Source organism: Eptatretus burgeri, chromosome 15 (assembly GCF_056783735.1).
Source record: "Eptatretus burgeri isolate ZD-2024b chromosome 15, Ebu_testis_v1, whole genome shotgun sequence".
NCBI classification, from domain to species: domain Eukaryota; kingdom Metazoa; phylum Chordata; class Myxini; order Myxiniformes; family Myxinidae; genus Eptatretus; species Eptatretus burgeri.
In genome coordinates, this window is record NC_140975.1 from 64,683,812 (window position 1) to 64,707,963 (window position 24,152).

Below are 24,152 nucleotides of genomic sequence, written 5' to 3' on the forward strand. Positions count from 1 at the left end.
AGGCGAGACGTGGGTAGACAATTCGCAACAACGCCAACGAACCCACCGAACTCTCCGACCACCAATGAACCAACGACCTTCCTTCTTTCTTACTCAAGACCATTCCACCAACTCAACCACCCCCACAAAACGAACCCTCAAATCCAACTACAAGCTCCACGAACTCCAAGCACTCCACCCTCCTCTGAGGATCACTTCGTACTTTATAGATCCCCCTGGGCGGGGAGGGGCCTTGGCGAAGCTGACGTCGTCGTCCGTCCCGATTGGACAGGGCCTTCGTGGGGTCCACCCTTTCTGGGCGGGGTTTCGGCGAGGCAGACAAGCCCGCCCACTCCACGCGTGCGAGGACCCGCCCAGAAGGAACGACTGCAAGATTTTGCCTCTAAAAACAAATCGCTGGTTAGGTGAGTAGGCGGTAAAGTGCTTGTCCAGCCCAAACGAGAGTAGCAAGCGAGAGGAAGGTACTGCGGCTCCAACCACAGGGGAAATAAAATAAAAGGGGAGAAATGATTTATATTTCTCACTAAAAGCCCATCGCAACGCACCCCAGTGTCTTCCCACTACACACAAGGGAGGGATCTATCTGCACATATACTAATGGCATAACTAACTTCGGGACAACTGTATGTTTGTATGCATTCGGTTCCTAGAACCGTAAGAATATATATATATATTTTTAAATATATATATATATATATATATATATATATATATATATATATATATATATATATTGTTGCGAATTCGCACCCGCCGGAGTGCGAATGGCCGCGTCACTCGAATCGCGACTGCGTCGCCCACCGGACGGACAATTCAGTCGCGACCCTCCGGGAACTATCGCCTGGAGCCAGTCACGGGTGGGCCTTTCGACCTCACCACAATCGTGACAATCGGCCACCCGCGTAGGATAGGGTTGTTCGCTAAACTCGACCTACCAAAAGTACCCACGCGGATGGTAAACCGGGCGATCGTACCTCGCTGCAGGTCGACTCCAGACACGAACCGCTTAAGCGGTCCGTTCCGTGCTAGTGATAACTGAGCGGTGTTATCGTCGGCCTCGATTAATTACCGGGCATATTAAGCCCACTACGAACCCTTTACGTGAAGCAGGATGGTGGATCAATAGAGAAAAGACGAAGCGAAACGGGAAAACAGTTCACACAAAGCACATTTATTCCCCGGCACACGGAAAGCACATATATACAGCCAAACAGTCAAAATGCACATATAGCAACCAAAACAAAAGCAACAACAATGCAGAGTTACTACCGACTACGCGCACACACGGCAATACTTATACAGTTCTACTTTACAGACGGCGCCAACAGACATTTACTCAAAAGCAAAGGAAAGAGCCATCCTCATAGACAAGGGGGCAGACGGGCCTGTCTGCCAATATGTGCACGTGACCTGAAGGAGTGGCCAGGCCCGCGAGACCGGGGGGGGGGGTCCTACCCGTGTCCTCGTGATGCGTTGGTGGACGAGCCGTAGATGTGGCCGCGTGGCTGTGCCCCGACTCCGTGCTCCTTGGCGGGTTTCGTTGGCACGACGTTTGGAGTGGGGTGGGAACGGGGCCCCCTTGTTGCACTATCTCAGCGTGGGGGAAAGGGGGAATTGTTGATGCCCTGGGGGAGGGAGAATGGCTGGCTGGCTTGGGTCCCGCGATGAGCGATCCCACACCGCGACCTCGTCGCCGACCGCCGTCTTTCTCGCCTCGGACCCGAGCTCCTTTGCCTCTTCCCGCAACTCTTCTCAGCCGACTCCAGAACCCAACTCGAAGACACACCGATCACTTCGCCACCCGACTCGACTCGCTCTCCCTGCCTGCCACACCGATCACTTCGCCACCTAACTCGACTCTTCCTGCCACACCGATCCGCCTTGCGCTCGCCGTTTTATAGGCTGACAGGAGCAGCTGATATGCAAATAGCCGTATCAGGATGACCTCGGGGGCAGAGCCACGCTCGCCCATTGGTCGGAGGAAAGGGGGCGTAAATCTCCCCTGATCCTAGAATTTGCATATATCGATTTCACACAGACGCGCCTGGAGGCGGGGCCAAGCCGCCCCGCGCTTGCTAATTGGACGGAGCAAAAGTGGGTGTGTAGCGTTCCTGATCCGAATTTTCCCTCGGAAAGGCCGCTATTTGCGCTCGCGGCTCGGTGCGTTCGGCACCAATCGCTGAACGGGCCCGAGACAGCCCGACGCTCAGTGTTCACAGGTGGTGCGGGAATGGCCGTAGAAGGAGAGAGGTGAAGGTGGTGGAGGGTTTTCGGTGGTGGTTTGATGGATATGGTGCCGTTTGGGAATGGCGGTGATGCGATGATGTGGGAGCGAGTTGTGAAGGTAAAGGTCGTAGCTGTTGGCGTTGTTGTTGTTGTCTGAGGGTTGGAGCGTGGTTGTAGTTGGTGACGATGGCTGGCGTGGTGGTTAAGGTGGTTGTGTGATGGCGGTTGAGACGTGGTTGGTTCAAAATAAAGAGAGAACAGAAAAACGCCTAACTCAAAGGATCGCAGCCCAGATGAATCACATAAATTCCCTCTATACAACGGGTTTGGGGCTAACTACACATGTACTTAGGGCCCGGTCACACCTTGACGTTTTAGTATAGCCAGCGATGGCAACGTATTAAAATGTATCTAAAACGCTGGCTTACGTTGAACTTTTGATGTTTTTTTTTTTAAAGATTCAGACGTATTCATAGCGACTTGGTCTTATGTATAATGCATTGGTAACGGACACAGAATGATAGATAACTTATACCAACGAATGCTGAACCTGTTGTCGGCCTACACAACCGATGCCCAACGATAGTCTAACTTAGGCATAGCGCGTTGCACGCATCGCCGACGATGTCGTGACGTAGCCTATTAAAAGGCTGATGCACAACGATTCGAATCATAACTGCCGTAGAAATGGAAGTGTCAACATCGCGGTCACACCTTGGCGATCTTGCCAGCGTATGCCGACCTAAGAAAAATGTGTCTAAAACGTTGGGGCACGTCAAATACGGTTTGAGTAAGTTTGGTATACGTGAGTAGAACGCTAAAGTACGCTATCATACGTCGTAGTAAGTAGAGTACGTCAATAAATTTTAAACATGTTCAAAATTTTACGACGTACTCGGCGTATGACACACGTTCCGCATGCGATGGGGATAAGTTGTACACACGATATGTGGACGCTTACACACGTCCACAAAGGCTACTTATAAGCTACTCATAAGTCGAAACACGTCGCGGTAATGTCTTTTTTACGCGAAACTTATTTCTAACTTATGTTTGACGTGCTTTGAACCAATTCTTTACGTAGTCCCAACACACATCGACGTATGTAGACGTATTCCAATGACGTCTTCCGGTCGACAAAAAAAATAAATTAACGTGTTTCTAGCTTACAACTGCCATATAAAGACGTGTTTCAGCGGTTTTGGGAATTGGTATATAAAAATGGTGTTCATAAAAGGGGAACCCAACAGTGTTTTCGAGTCCTTTTTGAGTCGATGTCCATGTCAGCAGTAACAGTATCAGTATCAGTATCAGTATCAGTATTAGTATTAGTAGTAGTTTGTTCATGTTGGCAGTAGTCGGTGAGTGTGAGGGGGAGGGTGTGGGTTATGATGGATCCTCCTTGCGTTTAACGATTTAAATGATAAACTCAACGATTTAAATGGCTGCATCTCCACTATTGAAAGTAGACGCTTGCGCTCAACAATTGGATTTTTTTTACACTCAACGACTTTTAAACGGTACCACTCAGCTAGTTTCATTGTTTACAATGAACGATTTAAATTGCTGTCACTCGCCTTTGTTTTTTGACGCTGGGGTTTGGAAATTTGAAGCGTTTCTTCTGAACGTGTTAAAACGCTCAAACTCGACTATTTTAAATAGACGCTGCCGATGGACAATTGGAATCATAGCCAAGCTCGACATCGAAGTGTGAACATCCTCGTCATGCTGAAGAAAAGTTTGAAGAATGCTGCAAATAAGTGTCCTGGCCGTGGCCGTGGACGCTGACGCAAGGACGATCCATTATACCGACGTCTTTCAGCCTATGAGTAACTTAAAAGTAACATCTGTCGACGTGTGGCAATGATCGCGTAACGTGCCAACAACACGTTAATCATCGGTTAGAAATAAGTTTCGGGTACGCTAAACATTACCTCGGCATGTCTCAACTTATGATTAACTTACAAGTAGCATGTGTTGACGTCTGTCAATGATCGCAGACCGTGCATACAACTTGTGGCCAGCGTAGCGGAACGTGTGAGTCATACGCCGGCATACGTCGTGAAATTTCAAGCATGAAAAAATTTGTGGACAACCGAAAAGTACAACGTTTAAAGCCAACGTACAACGACGTATGGCAGTGTTTTTCAGCGTGCTCTCAATGTTATCAAAACTTACCCATAACGTATTCAACGTGTGCCAGCGTTTTAGAAAAAAAATTCAAAAATCGGCATACGTTGGCTAAAACGTCAAGGTGTGACCGGGCCTTTAGAGATATCTCACCTACGGGCCCTGAATCGTGATTTGCGAATTTCCACAGCCGTAACAATATATATATATATATATATATATATATATATATATATATATATATATATATATATATATATATATATATATATATATATATATATATATATATATGTACACACACACACACACACACACAAACACGTGCTCTCGGCTCGTGGAGAAGCAATGACACAGAACAAATCAGGACAACATAACAAAGGGAATAGCAGGACAAAGGGGAATATTACAATAGACTTGATGGACAATTCAATGAAGTATTTTCTTCATGCCAAAGTGAGGATTCGGAAGTGAACTATATACATCGACAATCTTTATTCATACACTTTATTGACGATAAACACTTCATTTTAATAAATCTCATTGGTTGAATGACTGATGTACCTTGCCCTGTGTTGCAGAGCATTGGTTGTGCCAAAGGAGTGTCCTGGCAAGAGTCATGCTGGGCAGTTTGCCATCTCTCTCCCAGCAATAATTATGGCAGGAATTTGTAATTTGTTGATGGTGCCGGTGATGGCTCACTTACTCTTTGGGAAGGACACCGTGGGATCTTTAATGTCTACCAACTAATATCAGCAGATAGGACACCCGTTTGATGTCCATCGAAGGGATAGCACACATATTAAGCGATGCCTTCACCTGCCTGCACATCACCAGGGTGGCAGTTTAAAGTTGAGTTGGGATTCAAACCCAGGCTAGACGGCCAAGAGGCGAGTGTGTGTCACTCTCGGTCATTCTATCAGCCTTTAGGTTGAGTGTGTACGTTGAATTACTACATTTTTATATCCCAGATGCTTCCAAGATGCACTTCTGAAAACTTGTTTTCAAAAATATATTTCTGGCTAGACCTCCGAGCAAGAGGGGATTACCCCTTCCAACATCTTCGCCTAGAAAACAATTTTGTGTGTACAGCAAGTTCGTTATGATAATCACGTTCAGAATGTAAATATTGCATTGTTGGGCCACTCAGGGTAAGTGTTATTAAGTCAGCAGGTGGTATGATCATTGATCAGCTTTTAATTTATTCCAGAAATTTGTGCACCACCTGCACATGTTGGCATGCTCGAGGAAGCCTGGACATTCAAACATAAACTTACGTCATTCATTGTGGCTGATTCACTCAACTGCTGCTTGTAGCAGCCTACTTCTTGGTGAGTTTGTTGGATTGGAAAACTGGAGATGGAGCATGCACAAAAGACAATTTAAGAGATGTCAGTTGAGTGCGGTTATCAGACTGTGCATATATCGGAGGTGAGATGCATCTTCACCTCCTGTCTTCTTCATATATATAATCCAGAACAAAGCCCTTCCAACCCGAAAAATGCAACACGGCATTAAATTCCACGTTCGCATGCACACCACTTCGCCTTCACCTCCGGCCCAGATAGCTTCAGCAGGGCATACTCGAGTCTGTTCTGAAGACTGAGTATTTCAAGCAATGTGCTCCTGTGGCAGACGGCCATTGTTGCTCACAGATGACCAAGCTTCAGCTGTTATGGGACACGCACGATCTGTGCCTCACTGCTCCATCATGCTCGGAGGTTTAACACTATATATGTATATGTATATATCCCCTTCTTTTGGATTCTCCTCCACCATGAAGTTGAGATGCATCTTCACCTCCTTTCTTCTCCATTATCCACTTATGACGTTCAACCCTCAAAAACCTTAAAACCTCTCCTGTTTCTGACTTTCTTCTTCTAGTGGGGGTATAACCTCATAAAAATCCATGTAATCATTGTGCACTGTCTCTTTTGGATGGTGTTCCATAGCAATGTAATATGAAGATCTTTAATTCTCTACTCCAACTCTCAACCCCCTCCACCACCACCAAATCCCCAAAATCACACACACACAACATTTATCTCCCTTCCCCCAATCTGCTAAATCACAAACCTTGTCTTTCTGAAAACAAAACATTGTAAAAGTTTTATTGATTATGAATGACACGAGTGATGAAATAGTGCTCGAGATATTCTGCTTGCAAAACTCAGCAGCAGAAAAAGATATTACCTGAGTCTGGCTGGGCTGGAATGCAGCATCAAACCCAGACTGCAGGGCATCGAGGAATGGCTGCACCTTGTAGAGTCCATCAGTACTTTGCGTTGAACGAAACGCAACCACATGGAAATACTTAAGGAGTTTCTCAAAACGATCTTGAGGCATGACCTTTGCTAGCAGCCCATTGCCAAAGAAGCCACCACCCCAGATGCTGAGCACCGACTCAGAATGGTGCACCGCCGTTGAAGCCACTAGTCCGAGGAAGGCTCTCATCTCAGCCAAGTTAGTATCTCGCCACCCAGGATCATTACCAAACCGCTCTTGGTACTTGTGTGCATACATATTGGTCTGCGTTACCATCAGCTTCAGTAGATTGTCCGGCATGAAGAGTTGGAGGAAATCCAATGGACTTGCTGTTGCGGGCATAGGGTGTGTCGGGCCTAAGAAGAGGAAATGTGTTAAATCCTGAATATAATTCACAAATCCACCAGATTTACAATAAGTGTGTTTCAATTGATCTCAAATACGATGGAGTCCAATTCACAAATATATACAACTGGTACCGACATTAAAATTCATTATAGAGTCGTTCCACCTGAAACTAGAACGGTACTCGGTAGAGCGCATACGGTACTCGGTAGAGCGCATACCTCCGCCAGGCTGAACAGTTTACGTGTTGTATCTCACTGATAGGCCGGATCTGCATCCGGACCTGAACCAAAAAACGAATCTGCTTGTTCTCGTCACCTAACCAACTCAACCACCAAGTTTTGTCATAACTCGTCCACAACGATTTGAAATATCATGTTGTATGTCGTTTTTATCCCGATCACTCAACGATGAAGAATCACTTAAAAAATTAAATAATTATTGTATCCAGATTCGGATCTTCACCAAAATCGAATCAATTCGTCCTTATCACACACAACCTGTCCACCAACTTTCATCCGAATCCATCCACAACTCTTTGAGATATCGTGCTCAGAGATAAACAGACAGGGGTGAAAACATTTCCTCCATCCACCTTCCCATCAAATCCATCAAACCTCCCCTTCTCAGATCTTAATTTAATTCGGTATCGAGGGAGATACCATTTAACAATGAAACCGTGCAAATATTGAGGTCCGCAGCAACACTTGGTTGCCAACTTATGAGCAATCAAACATTTAACCTCGGTTTGTGCCACAGGTAGAGGGATTCACTACATCTGCCATAACGTCCTAGTTGTACAATATAGAAAGCTGAAAATATTAAAGCTCTTTGGAAGCCCCATCAAATGTGACCATTGCTGATCTGCCAAATGAAAAACAGGGGGGAAATCCTGAGACTGCAGTTGAACTTTGACCTGTGACCAATGACTTTCCTCAGAACAAGTCACTAATTGCATTCTCATACAATACAAGTTCAGCATCATGTGTACGAAAAACATTGCTGCAGTTCGCATCATCACATTTTTCAGCTTTGTAACCAATGGCTATATATCATTGGTAATAGCATTATCAGCATCCATTGACCTTGAAGAGATGTCAGCCAAATGAGTGGACAAATTCCACAATTCAAATGCACTTAAGACCCAAAAGGATAAAAATAAAATCATCAAAATGTAAAAATTAAATTATTTTAACTGTACCTGTTTAAGGGTTAGCACCTTGCAGGATGGGTTCCTTTGGAAGAACCACATTGGACGCTGTTTATGGAGTGCATCGTGATTATCCATGAAAACCACTTTTTCAATTTGCCTTAATCAATTTGTGAGTGGCATCATTTCTTTTCTTTTCGCTGAATTTGTAGGTCTGTCTGGTTGACGTTGTCGGTTCATGAGTGACAAGATGCTGTCTCATTGGACCTTCTCATTGGGATAAAAGAATGATGAGGATAGTCCATCCGGCAGAAGGAATCTTACTTTGATCTCGTCATATTTCAGAAACTGTTCCGTGTCAGAGGTGAGCCACCACTTACCATTGCACTTGCATGTAACAGAACCTCTTGTATCTTAAAGAGGGAGTTGTTCGAAACTTGTGCTCACGTGAACAGTTTTTGATTCCTCAGATAGTAAGTATTCCTTCACTGTCACTGTGAATTCGTAGTCCAAACACGATAATATGCACGACACGAGACAATTGAGCTGACTTCCAATCATCAGTAAGTTCATGGAAACCATCATGACAGTTGATATTAAATCCTCCCTTTTCGACAACTTCATCTCAGATCGCCAATTTGGTTGAGATGAGGTCACTCCACCTTCGACATGCTACTTCTACTCACACAACAATGGATGGAAGCCCTCAACGTCAAACATGAGATCAGGTCCATCTCTCTCAACATATCTCATACTTTTGATGCAGTCTTGCATTCTCCCTTGCTCTCCAAACTCTCTCCCTCTGGCATCCAAGGCCAATTCCACACTTGGCTTTCTGACTTCCTCTGCTCTTGTAGCCAACAGGTGGCACTCAACGAAATCCTTTCATCTACTCTCCCTGAAAAGGCTGGAGTGCTCCAAGGCAGTGTTTTGGGCTCAGTCATATTCCTGATCTTCATCAATTATCTCTCTGATTCTCTGGGAAATCCCCTTTATCTATTTGCTGATAACTCCACCCTCTGCCATGACATCCTTCGTCCTTCAGATAGGTGGGCTGCAGCCTCTTCCCTCTCTTCAGACCTCGCTGGTCAACCACTTGGAATATGTTTTTCAATCCTGACAAATTTCACACTCTCACAATCTCTCTCTGAAAGGACCGTCAAGCAAACCCTCCTATTTACTTTCTTAACAATCCTGTCAAGGAAGTTCAGTTATTCATACTCCTCGATCTCACGATCAGCCATGATCTTTCTTGGGCAAACCACATTTCAAAGTTTTATTCCAGAGCCAACCGCTGACTGGGCATCCTCCGTCATACAAAGTCCTTCCTTGGAACACATGAACTCCTATCCACCTGCAAGGCTTTCATCCATGGCTTGATGGAGTACTGCTCTCCCCTCTGGGCTGGCTCCCCTGCCTCACATCTTGATCAGGTTGATGCCATGGAAACCAAGGCCTTCAAGGTTATTTAAATGTCCCACGATGAAGCCGAGTCTATGGGCCTATCACTTTGCCATCACAGACAGGAAGGTGGTCTCTGTCTTCCAACACCTCCTTTCTGGTCTTTCCCCCTCTGCTCTTTCCATACTTTGTCCCACTCTACCCCAAACAGGTGTCTGCTCACATGGGCCACCATCAACCCTCTTCTCGTGAAACTACCTATATCCAGGATCATTGCTTACCTCCACTCATTAGTTCTGTTTTTTATAACCACCTGCTGAGCCAACTTCCACATCCTCTTAAATCTCATTCTTCCCTTTAGGTCTTCAAGACAGCTGTTCAACACCATCTCAGATCATCCCCAATCCAAAAGCATGATCTTTTCTACCCTCGTTAAAAACACCCAAATTCCTCCTCCTTCCAAATTTTCCAGTTTTCCATCCTGAGAGTTTCCTTCTGAATCCATCTTGTCCACCCCATGCATCCTCTTCTGCCCCCCCCATTCCTCCCCACACCGATGATTTGACCGCCTCCCTTCGGTTCTGCTGTTGGTGTTTCCCCTCTCTCTCCTGTTCTTTTTGTCCTGTTGTGTCACGATCCATTCAGTGTACTAGTACTAGCTCTTCCACAAGCCTCGACTCTGTATATTAACATATATATATATATATATATATATATATATATATATATATATATATATATATATATATATATATATATATATCCTCTATTTTTACTCTGTCACAGAGGAAGGAAGTGACCTCACATTCACAGAAGTGACATTGCAACTGCCTTGGCCCCACTGGTTGGATAGCTCACCCGACTCTGCCCACAATCGGAATCATGCACTATCATGTTGTGAAGCAGCACATGTGACAGGCCTCAGGCCTTGGGGTAAGTCCATGGCACAGTGCAATTGGAATTGTGCAAGGTAAATATAACCACCATGTTTTTGTTTCATGTTTGTACACTGGGTTATTTTTTATTATTTTTGGGACGATCTGTGGCATTATACACTGCCTAAATGAGGGGAGAAGCAATTTTTTTTAATAAATGAAGATTTTTGAATATAATTTCAGTTTTAGCCCTACTTCTCAAGGCTGAATAGTATGAAAACATAGAACGGTTTTACTTCATCTATCTATAATTCCAGCAATCTCTGTGTGTCTGTCTGTATGTTTGTGTGTCTGCGACCGCCGTTTCTCGATAATCCCGGTCCGATCTAATTGAAACTTGCCAGGAATATCGCTGGGGCCCCAAGGATGTGCCTTTTCAAGGTTTGATGTTAATCGGACAAGCGGATCCCAAGTTATGGCCATTTATTTATCAACCAATGACAGGACACGGTGCTATGACATCACTATTGACGTCACAATTAATTGTTTATTTTTTTTGCACGTACGGCCACGCACATACGGGCATGCACGTACGGGCACGCACGTAGGGGCCCGCACGTACTAGTCTATCTATAATTCCAGCATTGTGTGTGTGTGTGTGTGTGTGTGTGTGTGTGTGTGTGTGTGTGTGTGTGTGTGTGTGTGTGTGTGTGTGTGTGTGTGTGTGTGTGTGTGTGTGTGTGTGTGTGTGTGTGTGTGTGTCTGTGACTGCTGTTTCTTGCCAACCACTGGTCCAATCTAATTGAAACTTGCCAGGTATATTGCTGGGGACCTGAGTATGTGCCTTTTCAAGGTTTGATATTAATCGGACAAGTGGTTCCCAAGTTATGGCCATTTATTTACCAAACCAATGACAGGACACGGTGCTATGACATCAGGATTGACATCACAATTCTTCTTGTTTTTTTTTTTTTTTGCACGTACGGCCACGCACGTACGGGCCCACACTTGTGCATGTAATTGAAATAAAGGGATGAGCAATTTGCTCGATTTTTATTGTTCTTGCAGTTGTAGTTGTTGCATTGAGGATCGCATGTGTTGAGGTAATGTGTGTGACGAAAGCCTGGTGTTGGCTTCAGGGTTAAGGTGACGGGGTTAATTTCTTAGGGTCTTGAGATCGAGCCCCCAGTCGTGCTGTTAAATAACATCAGGTGGGTTGATTCAGCCTGTCACCCTTCCGAGGTTGGCAAAATAAGTACCAGCTTAATGGAAACAGGAGGCACTGCATCAGCGGCACAAAGGCACTCCCAGCAATGATGCGAACAGCAGCTACAGGCTGCACACGAAATATAACAAGTCGAGGTACATTAAAGTACACCAACCCCCTGCCATATAATTAAATAACAAATCCTCCAGTGTGTGACATTGCCGAAGCACTTTCGGCACCCAGCGATGCTGACTTGCACACATTAAAAACAAGATATATTTTTCTACAATGTCGAGGCTTATATGAGAGCTAACACACAGAACATACAACAAGGGGAACAGGAGACAAGAGGGGTGGGAGAGGGAAGGAAAAAATAGTGGGGAAACAGAGACATGACGAGATCTGTGGAATGGAGAGGGATGGGGCCGGGTACACAGGGTAAGCAAGATGGACACTACAGGGACTTTGAGGTCCATACATGACAGGGACTTTCAGGAAGGAAAGCAGGGAATTTGAAGGAGATGGGTTTGGGGTGGATGAGCAGTGGTAGAAAAGGTCATGGTTTTGGATGGGGGAAGATAAGAGGTGGTGGTGAACAGCTGTTTTGAAGACCTGGAGGGAAGAGTGGGATTCAAGAGAGTGTGGGAGTTTGTTCCAAAGGTGGGAAAAAAGGAATGAAAGAGTGAAGGTGAGCAGTGATTCGTGATTTTGGTAGTTTTACCAGAAGGGGTTGCTGGGGGACTTTGAGCGCACTGCGGAAATATGGGGGAGGGGGGACACATCACAGACAGAGCAGGGGAGTGGGGGGAGGTCAGAGAGGAGATGGTAGAAGACAGAAAGACCACCGACCTGCCTGCGGTGAGAGATTGAGAGGCCCAAAGCCTCAGTCTCATCATGGGAGATGCCAATGATTCGAAATGCCTTTGTTTCCACAGCATGAAGCTGAGAAACGTGAGAGGCAGGAGCACCAACCCAGAGGCGAGAGCAATACTCCATCAGGCTGTGGACGAAAGCTTTGTTTGTGGTCACAAGCTAAGGTGGGCCGAGGAAGGACTTTGCATGATGGAGGATTCCTAGTCAACGACTGGCTTTGGAGGTCAGCTTGGAAATGTGGCTTTCCCAGGGAAGATCATGGCAGATAGTGAGACCCAGAAGCTTTAACGAAAGGACTTCTTCCAGAGGATTGTTGAGAGGGGGTTTCCAGATGGTCCTTTGAGAGACATCGTGAGAGTTTTTGCTTAATCAATTACTTCGATTTATTAGTAACATTTATTTTCTTTCTCTTCGGTAATATCTCAGGCACCTCTTGAGCTAGGAAGATGATAGCACATGGAGACAAAATTGGGAGGGAGCAGTGCACTTCTGTGGTGATTGCTTCAACAGGTGGTAGAAGACCAAAACTATCAAAATAATATTTGTCTTGACTATTTAAAATACAAACCCAATGAGAACCGTTCCCATTATTATCTTCTAAGTTCATAGTAATATACTTTGTATGTTTAGACATGTTTGTTAATTCATCTCTCATACAAATCAAAATTCGTAGGTGAATTCTGATGGATATAATTTCTCCATTAAAAACAATCATGCGATTATCTTGGTCGGTTATCCTAAACTTTACTCTGTATAAGGTTTTTCCTGACAAAGGTAGATAAACCAGATTTTTGGGTTCCATATTGAATATATAACCAATTGGGGTTGAGTATGCACTGAATGAAAATATTGTATTTGTTCTTATTCCATCATTATAAGCGCCGTCAATTAAATCACAGTGAATTAATACCGAATTTATGCCTGAGGATATTTGAATGACATTATCACTGTAAAATGGCCCATTCGTTTCAATCTTTTTCGAGGAGAAACCTAATAACTCTCTAAATGAATTATCAATTGTGAAATCAACCTTGTAGTTATTTTTAAGTTTAAGCGTTGATTTTGAAGTTTGTTTTTGAATATCTATAACAATATTTTTTGGTTCATCGCCCTGTTCTTTCATAAGACGAGCAATTTCAGAAGATATTTGAGAAATCTCACATGTTCCGGGTGAAACCGTTATCGTTTTGTTTCCACTTCCCGGATTATAACCAAACTTGTCATTTTCTCGGTGATATTAAATAAGGTATTATAAGTTTCCATGAACAATAAAGACGCCTCATATTCTTTTGTTGCGCCAAGTTGTAGTGGGTATGGGAATGAAGATGTGTGGTCGCTTGTTGTGAAATTAAAACTAAGGATTGTGCTTCTCATCTTTTTTAATACGGGATAAAATGTCTTTGTATTGACATTTATTAATTATTTTCATGTTCATCAACTGGTCTAAAATGGGTGATGCTTCATTAAAACAATTGTTATTTCCAGCCTTCTTACTACCTAACAGCAATAACAGTCTATTAACTAATTGTGATGGGTCATTTGGACGAAAACTAACACCTGAACCTTGGCTACTTAATGCCTGAATAATGTGTTTCCCCTCATTCTTCCTACTTTTACCAGAAAGACTAACCCTATAATTAAGAGAGTCCAGCAGATCAATATATACTCCATCATCATTATTTTTCATCTCCAATGGTTTATCAAAATACTTTGATTCATCCCTCACAGTTAAACCTTGTTTTCCATCTTTTGTGAGAAGAAACATTAATCTCGGAGTTAGTTTAACAGGGGGTTGAGCAGAACTCAAGAATCTTAATTCATCATTAAATATCAATCCCTTTTCTTGAACAAGATGAAATATTGCTGGTTGTTCTGTTGGAATGAGTCCTGCTTTGGTTTATGAATCCACTGAATATTCATTGTTTTGAAGAGCCTTCACAATATAATCAGGGGGTTGATTAATCTCTTCCAGTTGTTGAAATAATCCATCTTCATCTTCTAATTCTCCTATATGCTCTCATTCTTCCTCCGTCATTTGACTGAAATCTTTTAACATTTGAAGTTTTTTAGGAGTAAATTATATTGTGGGAACTGTGGAAGCATCTATAATTTTTCTTGGGAAGTTTTTAAAAGTGGTTTAAAAATTTTCTCTTGTTTTCTTTCAAATGCATTTTCACCCATTAGTTTCTGTCTGTGGTTCTTCTTTATGTCTTCCTGTTGTTTTACAACTTTTGAAACCAACTATGGATGCTCCTTAAATGTTCTTGCTCTTCTTTCGCATCCATTTATTCATTGGAAAATATCATTCACTGAATTATAAAGGCCAACAGGGAAATTTTCCTTTTCTTCATCATTAAATTAGATGTGCTCAAATAAATCCTTTTCTTTAAATATTTCATCAAATTCTTTATTAACATTAATAAGAGTTGTAATTTCTTCTTCACTAATACTTGTATCTCTGCTTTTCATACGTTTGCATTGAGTTTCTTCATCAACATCAAAACCGAATGATAAAATCTTAATCCCATTACAACTCAGATGTTTAATAATTTGTCTCATTCCTTCTGGATTAGTTTCTAATATCCCACGAACACCAGATTTTAGTTTCTTTAACTCACTCTTACAATGTAAATATTTTGTTGTTCTTCTACTAGATTGAATATGTTCCTCTACTGAAATATAGTAATAATCTTCACCTTCTACTTCTCCAGGTCTTATTGCTCTAGTTGTTGTTGATACAATACGAACTACATGGTGCTTTTTAAGCAAATTTACAATATTCTCATTTGTACTATAGAAGAACCTTGCTTTATGAAAGTTGTTTTTTTTCCAAAAGCAGATTTACCCACAAGATTTATAATAATAGTTGTCATTTATATATGTAATTGTTTATAAAATAAAAATATATAGCTTTTAATATCTCATCTTGTTTCCCAACAATATATTTATATTTTTCACTCGTGTGCTTCATATAATCCCCAAATTCCTTTTTACTACATAATGTAGAACAATTGTCTCTCCAAAAATTGTTTATATTGATTGAATTTAACTTAAATAAAATAAAAGTATTAGCATTGTTTCTTATTGAGCGACGAGGGAGTTGAAAGTATGATTGACTAAGATAAATACAATTACAAGCAGAATGTGTCCCTCTTGTGTAGTAGCTATCCATTACCATTTGGTTTCTCTCATTAACACAATCATCAAAGATAACGAGGTTCTTTTTTGATTTATCTAAATCTTGGGGAGAAGGTATATCATCCGTATTATCACTAACAATACAAGTTATTGGCTTTGATTTATTTTTATATCTCTGTGCATCACAAAATAGTTGTATTATATCTTCAATGTTCTAATCATTTAGTTTGTTTTGAAGTTGAAATAAACTGATTATATCTTCTTTTTAAAGACCAGCATTAAAACCTTGTGAGAGTAGTTGATACTCAGGTTGAAAACTCGACTTTGTGAAAATTATTAAATTATCATAATCCAAAAAGTTGGGAGTAAGGAGCATCTTTAAAAGTAAGCATGTTTTTCCATACCTGCTTGAACCAACTACGAGACATCTTAATGAATTTGGAAGATTTTTTATGGTTGGTGGTGGTCGTATGGCAGCTTAGCTGCCGGGGTAGCTATCATTTCTTGAAGCGCGACTGTGTCGCTGATGCAGTGCCCCTCTACCAGTACACACACTGGAACTGGTACTCATTTTACCGACCTCAGAAGGATGACAGGCTGAGTCAACCCCCTGGTGTATTAATTCAGCGGCCGACGGGGCTTGAACTCAGGACCCTAGGATCCCAATCCGCCACTCTAACCACTGAGCCAACACCAGGCTCGAGATTTTTATGGTTGTTAAATTTTATCTTATTTTCCCAAATGGGTAAAAAATCATTCATTTATATATTTGGAAAACAGGTTGTTAAAATTTTTATTTGCTTTTTTGGAAACTATGTTTTATCCAAAGTTCAGGTTTAATTTCAAGATAATCCATTATTTTATTTATACAATATCTTGTGTTGATATTTCCCTGAAAATGACAATCGCTAATAATATAAATCATCAATCCACGAGACATGGTCGTCATTTGTTCAGTCTCTTCTCTTGTAAGAAAAGGTGTATTATCACCCTCATACTTTACATTCATTTCTCGAATCAATCTTGTAAAGTAATTCATTTTTGGTGTAAATCTCAAAGAATTATATTCCTTTTTATATTTTTTATTATCATTCATTAGAAGATAATCACAGAACATACATTGTTTATAGGCTTTTGACTCTGTTTAATCCCTGTCTTTCACACATAGGACAATTCTCAAATTTGTCATGTGGAGAATCAGGAAATTTTAGAGGCTCAAAATCTAGTAAACTATGCATATTTATAAAGTAAAACTTTACTTCAAATAAAATTCATCTTCGGTATCATCTCCGGTACTTTCATCGGTGCCTTCACAATCATCTATAAAATGACTTTCATAACTATCATTTAAACACAAACTCTCGGTATCAAAACTGTTTTCTGTTCCAACAGAGATACATACTATCATCACTCTCATAATCTTCAAAATCTTCAGTTGAATAATGACTCATATTTAATTCAGAGAAAAAACATTACCATCTATATCTATATACTTTTTTTCATTAACAGATTCAACTACTACATTTTTTATATTAAAGGTAATATTAAAATGGTCCTTAACTACTAGTGAACGAAATGTCATTTCACCTGATATATTAACATCCTTTATTTCATCAGGATTTACATCTTTAGGGTTGTTGAAAAAAATACAAATTTTTCCTTGCATATCACAGATGGTCTTATCTTTTCTTTCTAAAGCTTCATCAAGGAGGTTTTTCTTTTTTGATACTTTTTTATTGTTTCATTGCTTTATCTAGTTTTGAATATATCGCCAGAAGGAGAGGAGAAACTTTTGTTAGAGCTACTTTAATTGATGTTCTTCCAGATATACTAAAAGCCCTTCCACTGAAGGAAATTGAAGAACTCATATTATTCACCATAATTGTTTTTATCCAATAGTTGTTATATTTATCTTTATTCAATTTTACATCCTTGACGTATTTCTCAGTGTCTTTTACAAATGAAGGGGTTGATTGAAACTTGTCTTTTGTCTCTTGATACATTGTATTTATTAAGTGAAAAAAGTTGGAGGATAAAATGGTTTTAAGCACAGATTCACCTATAATTTAAACGGAATTTTCATCAAGAAAATTATATTTTAAGCAAAGTTTTGTGATATAAATATGGTGAATACAACGTACTGCAATGTTTGTAATGATGAATATAAATGTTATAAAAAACACCTTCAAACCAACAAACACACATTCAATCTTTTTAGATAAATATCTCCACTTGACCAAGAAACAAAACATTGTGATGCATGTCATAATGATATTCTTTTAAAAAAATAATAATAAACACCTTCAATCACGCAAGCACAAGAACAATGAAGAAAGGGAAGGTGCCACTAAATTCTCCATTGAAAACACTGATGGGGCATTTAAAGGGCATATGAAAATAAGATTGTTTCGCTTTCAAGACCCTGGACCATCTTCAATCATGGAAGCTGTTGATATGGTTAAACAAAGTATTGAAACTATAATTAAAAACACATTAAGTGAAATGACAACTTTTAAGTTTTATATGGGAGTAAAATTGAATATGGTAAGAGAAGGCGATGAAACTACTCCCTATACGAGGACAAACCCTCACTTTTTCTCATCATTTCAAGATTTTGTAAGATGTAATGTTTACGATGAACTCCATAAACAAGAACAAGATGTTGATAACACTGTAGTCGGGAGTGGATTTGCTATTACAAAAATAATCTTTTTAGATATACACATCTTAAAATCAGATCTTCTTCAAGCTTCTTCTTATATTGATTTACCAAAAGAGATAAAACTTAACAAAGCGGTTGTTAAGATTCAAAACAAAGATAATAAATGTTTTCTATGGTCGGTTTTTGCTCACTTCCATCCTCCACAATGGAATCCTGAAAGGGTTGAACATTATAAGAAATATGAGAATACATTAAATGTTAAAGATTTAAAGTTTCTAATGTCATTGAGAGATATTCCCAAATCTGATAAAATGAATAATCTATCTGTTAATGTATATGGATTAACGGATACAAACAAAGTTCAGATATAAAAAAAATTCAAACAACTATAAAAATGATGATACACACATTGACCTTCTCGACTTAACTTCAAAAGAAAAATCACATTATGCTTTCATCAAAAATTTATGAAGATTATCCAAATCACAACTATACAAGAGAAAATGTGAAACGTATCCTTGAAAGAGATGTCTCAACTCCTTTCACACAAAACAATGATTAAATCAACATTCAAAATATTGTAGTAATCATAAATCAACCGTAATCAATTTACCAAAAGCAGGTTCAAACATATCATTCAAAGATTTTAACAAATCTATAAAACATCCGTTTGTGATATATGCTGATTTTGAAAGTATGCTTGAAAAGATAGATACTGTTTCTCCAAATCCAAATAAATCATACACAAATAAATATTCCTTGTGGTTTCTGTTATTATATCAAATCATCTGTTGGTGATGAATACAAGTTAGAACTTTATAGAGGAGAAGATGCCTCAGAGGAGTTTGTAAGACAATTGGAAAAAGACTGCATAAGACGAAGAGAAATAATGGTTAAAACCTATAAACTGGGCCCTGTTCTTTTTCTGGTTTGCATCAATGATCTCTCCGACTCTCTGGAAAATCCTCTATATCTCTTTGCTGATGACTCCACACTCTGCCGTACCATTGGTCATCCCTCAGACCGGCAAGCAGCAGCTTCTTCGCTCACTGCAGATCTGGATAAAATCACAAACTGGTCCAAAACGTGGAACATGTCTTTCAATCCAGACAAATCTCACACTCTCACTATGTCTCTTCGAAAGGACCATTTAGAAACCCCCCCCCCCATACACTTTCTCAACAATCCTCTGGAAGAAGTCCTTTCTTTAAAGCTTCTGGGTCTCACTATCTGCCATGACCTTTCCTGGGAAAGCCACATTTCAAACCTCGCCTCCAAATCCAGTCGCCGACTGGGAATCCTCCGTCGTGCAAAGTCCTTCCTTGGCCCACCTGAGCTCGTGACCACTTACAAAGCTTTTGTCTGCAGCCTGATGGAGTACTGCTCTCCCCTCTGGGCTGGTGCTCCTGCCTCCCACCTTTCTCGGCTTCACGCTGTAGAAACCAAGGCATTTCGGATCATTGGCATCTCCCGCAATAAGGCTGAGTCTTTGGGCCTCTCACTCAATCACTGCAGGTTGGTCGGTGGTCTTTCTGTCTTCCACCGTCTCCTCTCCAGCCTCGCCCCCCCTGCTCTCTCTGCGATTTGTCCCCACCACATTTCTGCAGTGCGCTCCAGGTCCGCCAACAACCCCCTTCTGGGAAAACTACCAAAATCACGAATCACTGCTCACCTTCACTCTTTCATTCCTCTTTTTTCCCACCTTTGGCATAAACTCCCTCACTCTATTCATTCCCATTCTTCCCTCCAGGCCTTCAAAACAGCTGTTCACCACCACCTCTTATCATCCCCCATTCAAATCCTCGACCTTTTCTACCCCCGATAATCCACCCAAGCCCACCTCCTTCAAATTCCCTGCTTTCCTTCCTGAAAGTCCCTGTAATATCCATCTTCTATTCCCCATGTTCCCCGTCCCATCCCTCTCCCTTCCACAGATCTCCTAATGTCTCTGTTCCCCACTGTTTTGTCCTTCCCACTCATCCCCCCTTGATGTGTGTTGTGTGTTAGCTCTCACACGAGCCTCGTCAAGGTATACAAAAAACAAACCCCCCCCCAAAAAAAACAATGTCATTAACAAAGCGAGAGAAAAAGGAATTTAGAAAGAACAGTATCTGTCATATTTGTGAGGAGAAAATTGAGGGAGAGGTCAAAGTTAGGGATCAGTGTCATCTTACTGGAAAATATAGAAGTCCAGCTCATTCCCGTTGTAATCTTAATTACAAGCCCCCAAACTTTATTCCTGTCTTTCTTCACAACAACGCTCACTGTGACAAACATCTATTTATAAATGAACTTTCAAAGACATCTGGAGATATTTCTGCCATTCCTAACACAGATCAAAAATACATCTCATTCACAAAAACAATTCATACATCCCCCATAACCCATATCAGATTTCTTGACACATACAAGTTTACGGCAAGTCCATTATCTAACAGCATCAAATATTAAAAACTTACTGAATCTTAAATCACATTTCTCAAATCAAGAAGAGATTGATCTCTTATCACAAAAGGGAATATATGAGGCCCGGCGAGGAGTGATGTAAGCGACATTTTTTAATGATATGATGATGATAGGCTCGGATGATAGGGGAAGGGTTAAAATAGTGCTATATGGCATTAACTCCAAAATAGCCAATGTGGCCCTTACATCACTCCTCCTTGTGGCGCCTCATATCTGTATGACTACATGGATTCATTTGAGAAGTTTGAAGAAACACAACTTCCTTCAAGGGAAAGTTTCTGTAGCAAGTTAAATAAAACTCATATTTCCGATGGAGATTATACACAAGCTACAAAGGTTTGGGAGAAGTTTAATATAAGGAATCTTGGAGAATATCATGATTTGTATCGTGAAATTGATGTATTGTTATTGGCTGATGTGTTTGAAACTTTTAGAACAGTCTGTCATAATAAAAATTCTTATGGATTAGACCCCGCTCACTATTACACAGCCCCGGATTTGGCTTGGAGTGCTATGTTAAAAATGGCAAAACATAATTTGGAATTAATCAGTGATATAGATATGCTTTTAATGATAGAGAAGGCTAAAAGAGGAGGAATATCTCAAGTATGTTCCAAGAGATATGCGAAAGCAAATAACAAATATCTTCCTGATTATAATAAGAATGAGGATAACTCTTATCTGATGTATTATGATGCTAACAATTTGTATGGGAGGGCTATGTCTCAATCTTTAGCTTATGGAAAACTTAAATGGGTTAAAGAAAACCATTATGAAAAAGTTTTACAAGACATTGTTGTCTCTTCTCAAAAAGAATTGGATGAAGCTGAAGTTGGATATTATTTTGAGATTGATTTAAAATATCCAGAACTTCATCACAAACATAAAGGCCAACTTTATGCCCCTGATAAAGAAAGTCCAAGAAAAGAATGGTTAAGTGATTTCCAACAGTCATTTAATATAATAAGGTAAATCTACAGAAAAACTACTTACTACATTAAATGATAAAGAAAGTTATGTTTTGCATCAAAGGAACTTGAGACAATATTTATCTGCTGGGTTGAGAGTGAGGAAAATTCATTGGATTTTGAAATTTAAACGAAGTCATTGGTTAAAGAAGTATATTGATTTTAATACAAAAAGGAGAACAGAAGCAAAAACAGATTTTGAGAAAGAATTTTATAAATCAATGAACAATGCTGTATTTGGAAAGACTGTGATAAATGTTAGGAATCGACAACACATAAGACTTGTTACATCTTGGAAACGGGCTTCAAAGTTAATTAATAGACCAAGTTTTGAGCGAGCGGAGGTGTTTTCAGAGAACTTTTGTGCTATTCATTTGAAAAAAAAAAAAAAAAAGAGTATTGAAATGGATAAACCTATTTATATAGGAACATCAATTCTTGACTTGTCAAAGTCGTTAATGTATGACTATTACTATAATAATTTAAAATCAAAGTATAAGGATAATGAGTTATTGTTATATATGGATACAGATAGTTTTATATTAGAAATTAAGACAAGTGATGTATATGAGGATATGATTGATAATATTGATATATATATATATATATATATATATATATATATATATATATATATATATATATATATATATATATATATGATACAAGTAATTATAAGTCAGGTGATGTGTTGTTTTCATCAAAGAATAAAAAAGTTATTGGTAAGTTTAAAGATGAATTGGGTTGGAAGGTCATGAGTGAATTTACAGGATCGAGATCAAAGTCTTATGCTTTTACGTATATTAATAATAATAACATTGAAAGGTGTGATAAGAAGCTAAAGGGAATAAAGAAAAATATAATCAAGGAAACAATAAACTTTAAACATTATTACAACTGTTTAACCTTTAAGAAGGAAGAGTTCAGAAAAATGAATACAATAAGAAGTTATAAACATCAATTATATACAGAAGAGATAAATTAGAAAGCATTAGTAGCTTTTTATGATAAAATATATATTTTAGAGAATAGAATCAATAGTCTCCCTTCTGTTTATAAGTATAAGTGTTAAGATATTGGGTTGGGAATTTTAACAGGCTACCGCCGTCTTTTTACTGATTTATAAATGATAGAACCAAGCAATAACCAAACAAAAGAGTGGAGATGTAATCAGCCTTGGTATTTAAATGGGAAACATAAAGAATGTGAGAAATATCAAATAAGTCTTATTGAAGAAATAACCGGGGTAAAAGTAGATAAAACAAATAAGCAGATAAATTAAATTACAAATAAGATGGAGGATGTAAAGAAAAAAAAATTAATATCTTTGAATGGAAGACTGAAAAACTTTGATGATTATCAACTGAACAATGGAAAAACAATTTACTACAATCTCAAAATGATATGTGGCTCACGAGGTGGTCAAATAAGAGCATTAAGAGAAGTTTATCATTTCATTTCTGCTCAACAAAGACACTTATACCAAGAACGAAGTTCCAAGTTATTCTTTGTGAATATACTCGATGGAAATGAATTATCAGAAAATTAAGTTATTCCCGAAAGTAGAACATGGGCAAATATTCGTTGGTTCGCTCTTTGAGTGGAATGAAAATATGAAAGGGAAGAAGTGCTTTAATCAGTAAGTCTCAATCTTTCATAATCTCAATTTTACATTTGCTTGTATGGGAGGGAAGGGGATAGGTGGGGAGAAAATCAGTCTCCTATTTTGGGCTTTTGGGGCTTGAGTCAGAAAGTTTTTCCCTTTCCCCCATTCATTTGAATGAGAGTCCCAGCAACCCCATTTATAATCTACTCACATGTATGTATGTGTGTGTGTGTGTGTGTGTGTGTGTGTGTGTGTGTGTGTGTGTGTGTGTGTGTGTGTGTGTGTGTGTGTGTGTGTGTGTGTATGTATGTATGTATGTGTGTGTGCGCATGTCTGGATGCTAAAGATGGCCTTACCATGCTGAAGATACAATGCTCTCATTCCAATAAGCAATGCTTTGACAAATGTTTTGACAAATTGCTCCAGTCACCTCTAATCCTCCCCAGGGAAAGTCTCATTTCTTGGTCTGTATTATTTAATACCCTCCCCCACCTGGAGGCGGTGCAACACGATACACATTTACATAAAGAATTTGTGTCCACCCTCCCTCCGCCCCCCTCCGACAACCAGCAAAGATAAGAACACCCCTATACATAAACTGGGGTCATGCTGATTCTATGTAGTAAATCTGGATATAATCAGCCCAGAACTGTAGGAGGAGTAGCACAACAAACGAACACACACACAAACACCGGTCCATGAATTATAGTGAGGATGGCAGATTTTGTGTGACCTGCATCATAAAATTATACAGTCACTAATCACTAAACATGTTGAGTAGTTTAACTGGAGTACATGATGACTAATTTAACAGTTTGCAGTTACTCGATTATGTGCCGA

General features: G+C 39.9%; 1 protein-coding gene across 3 annotated transcripts in view; it reads right to left on the reverse strand.

The window, feature by feature from the left end:
• PGBD5 (piggyBac transposable element derived 5) overlaps window positions 1-24,152 on the reverse strand; it is a 69,012-nt gene that overhangs the window by 25,510 nt on the left and 19,350 nt on the right. For all 3 annotated transcript variants that reach the window (XM_085856445.1, XM_085856443.1, XM_085856444.1), the window contains exon 2: window positions 6,550-6,977. In XM_085856445.1, coding sequence (XP_085712571.1) covers window positions 6,550-6,977 — 428 coding nt within the window. The remainder of the gene's footprint in view (window positions 1-6,549; window positions 6,978-24,152) is intronic.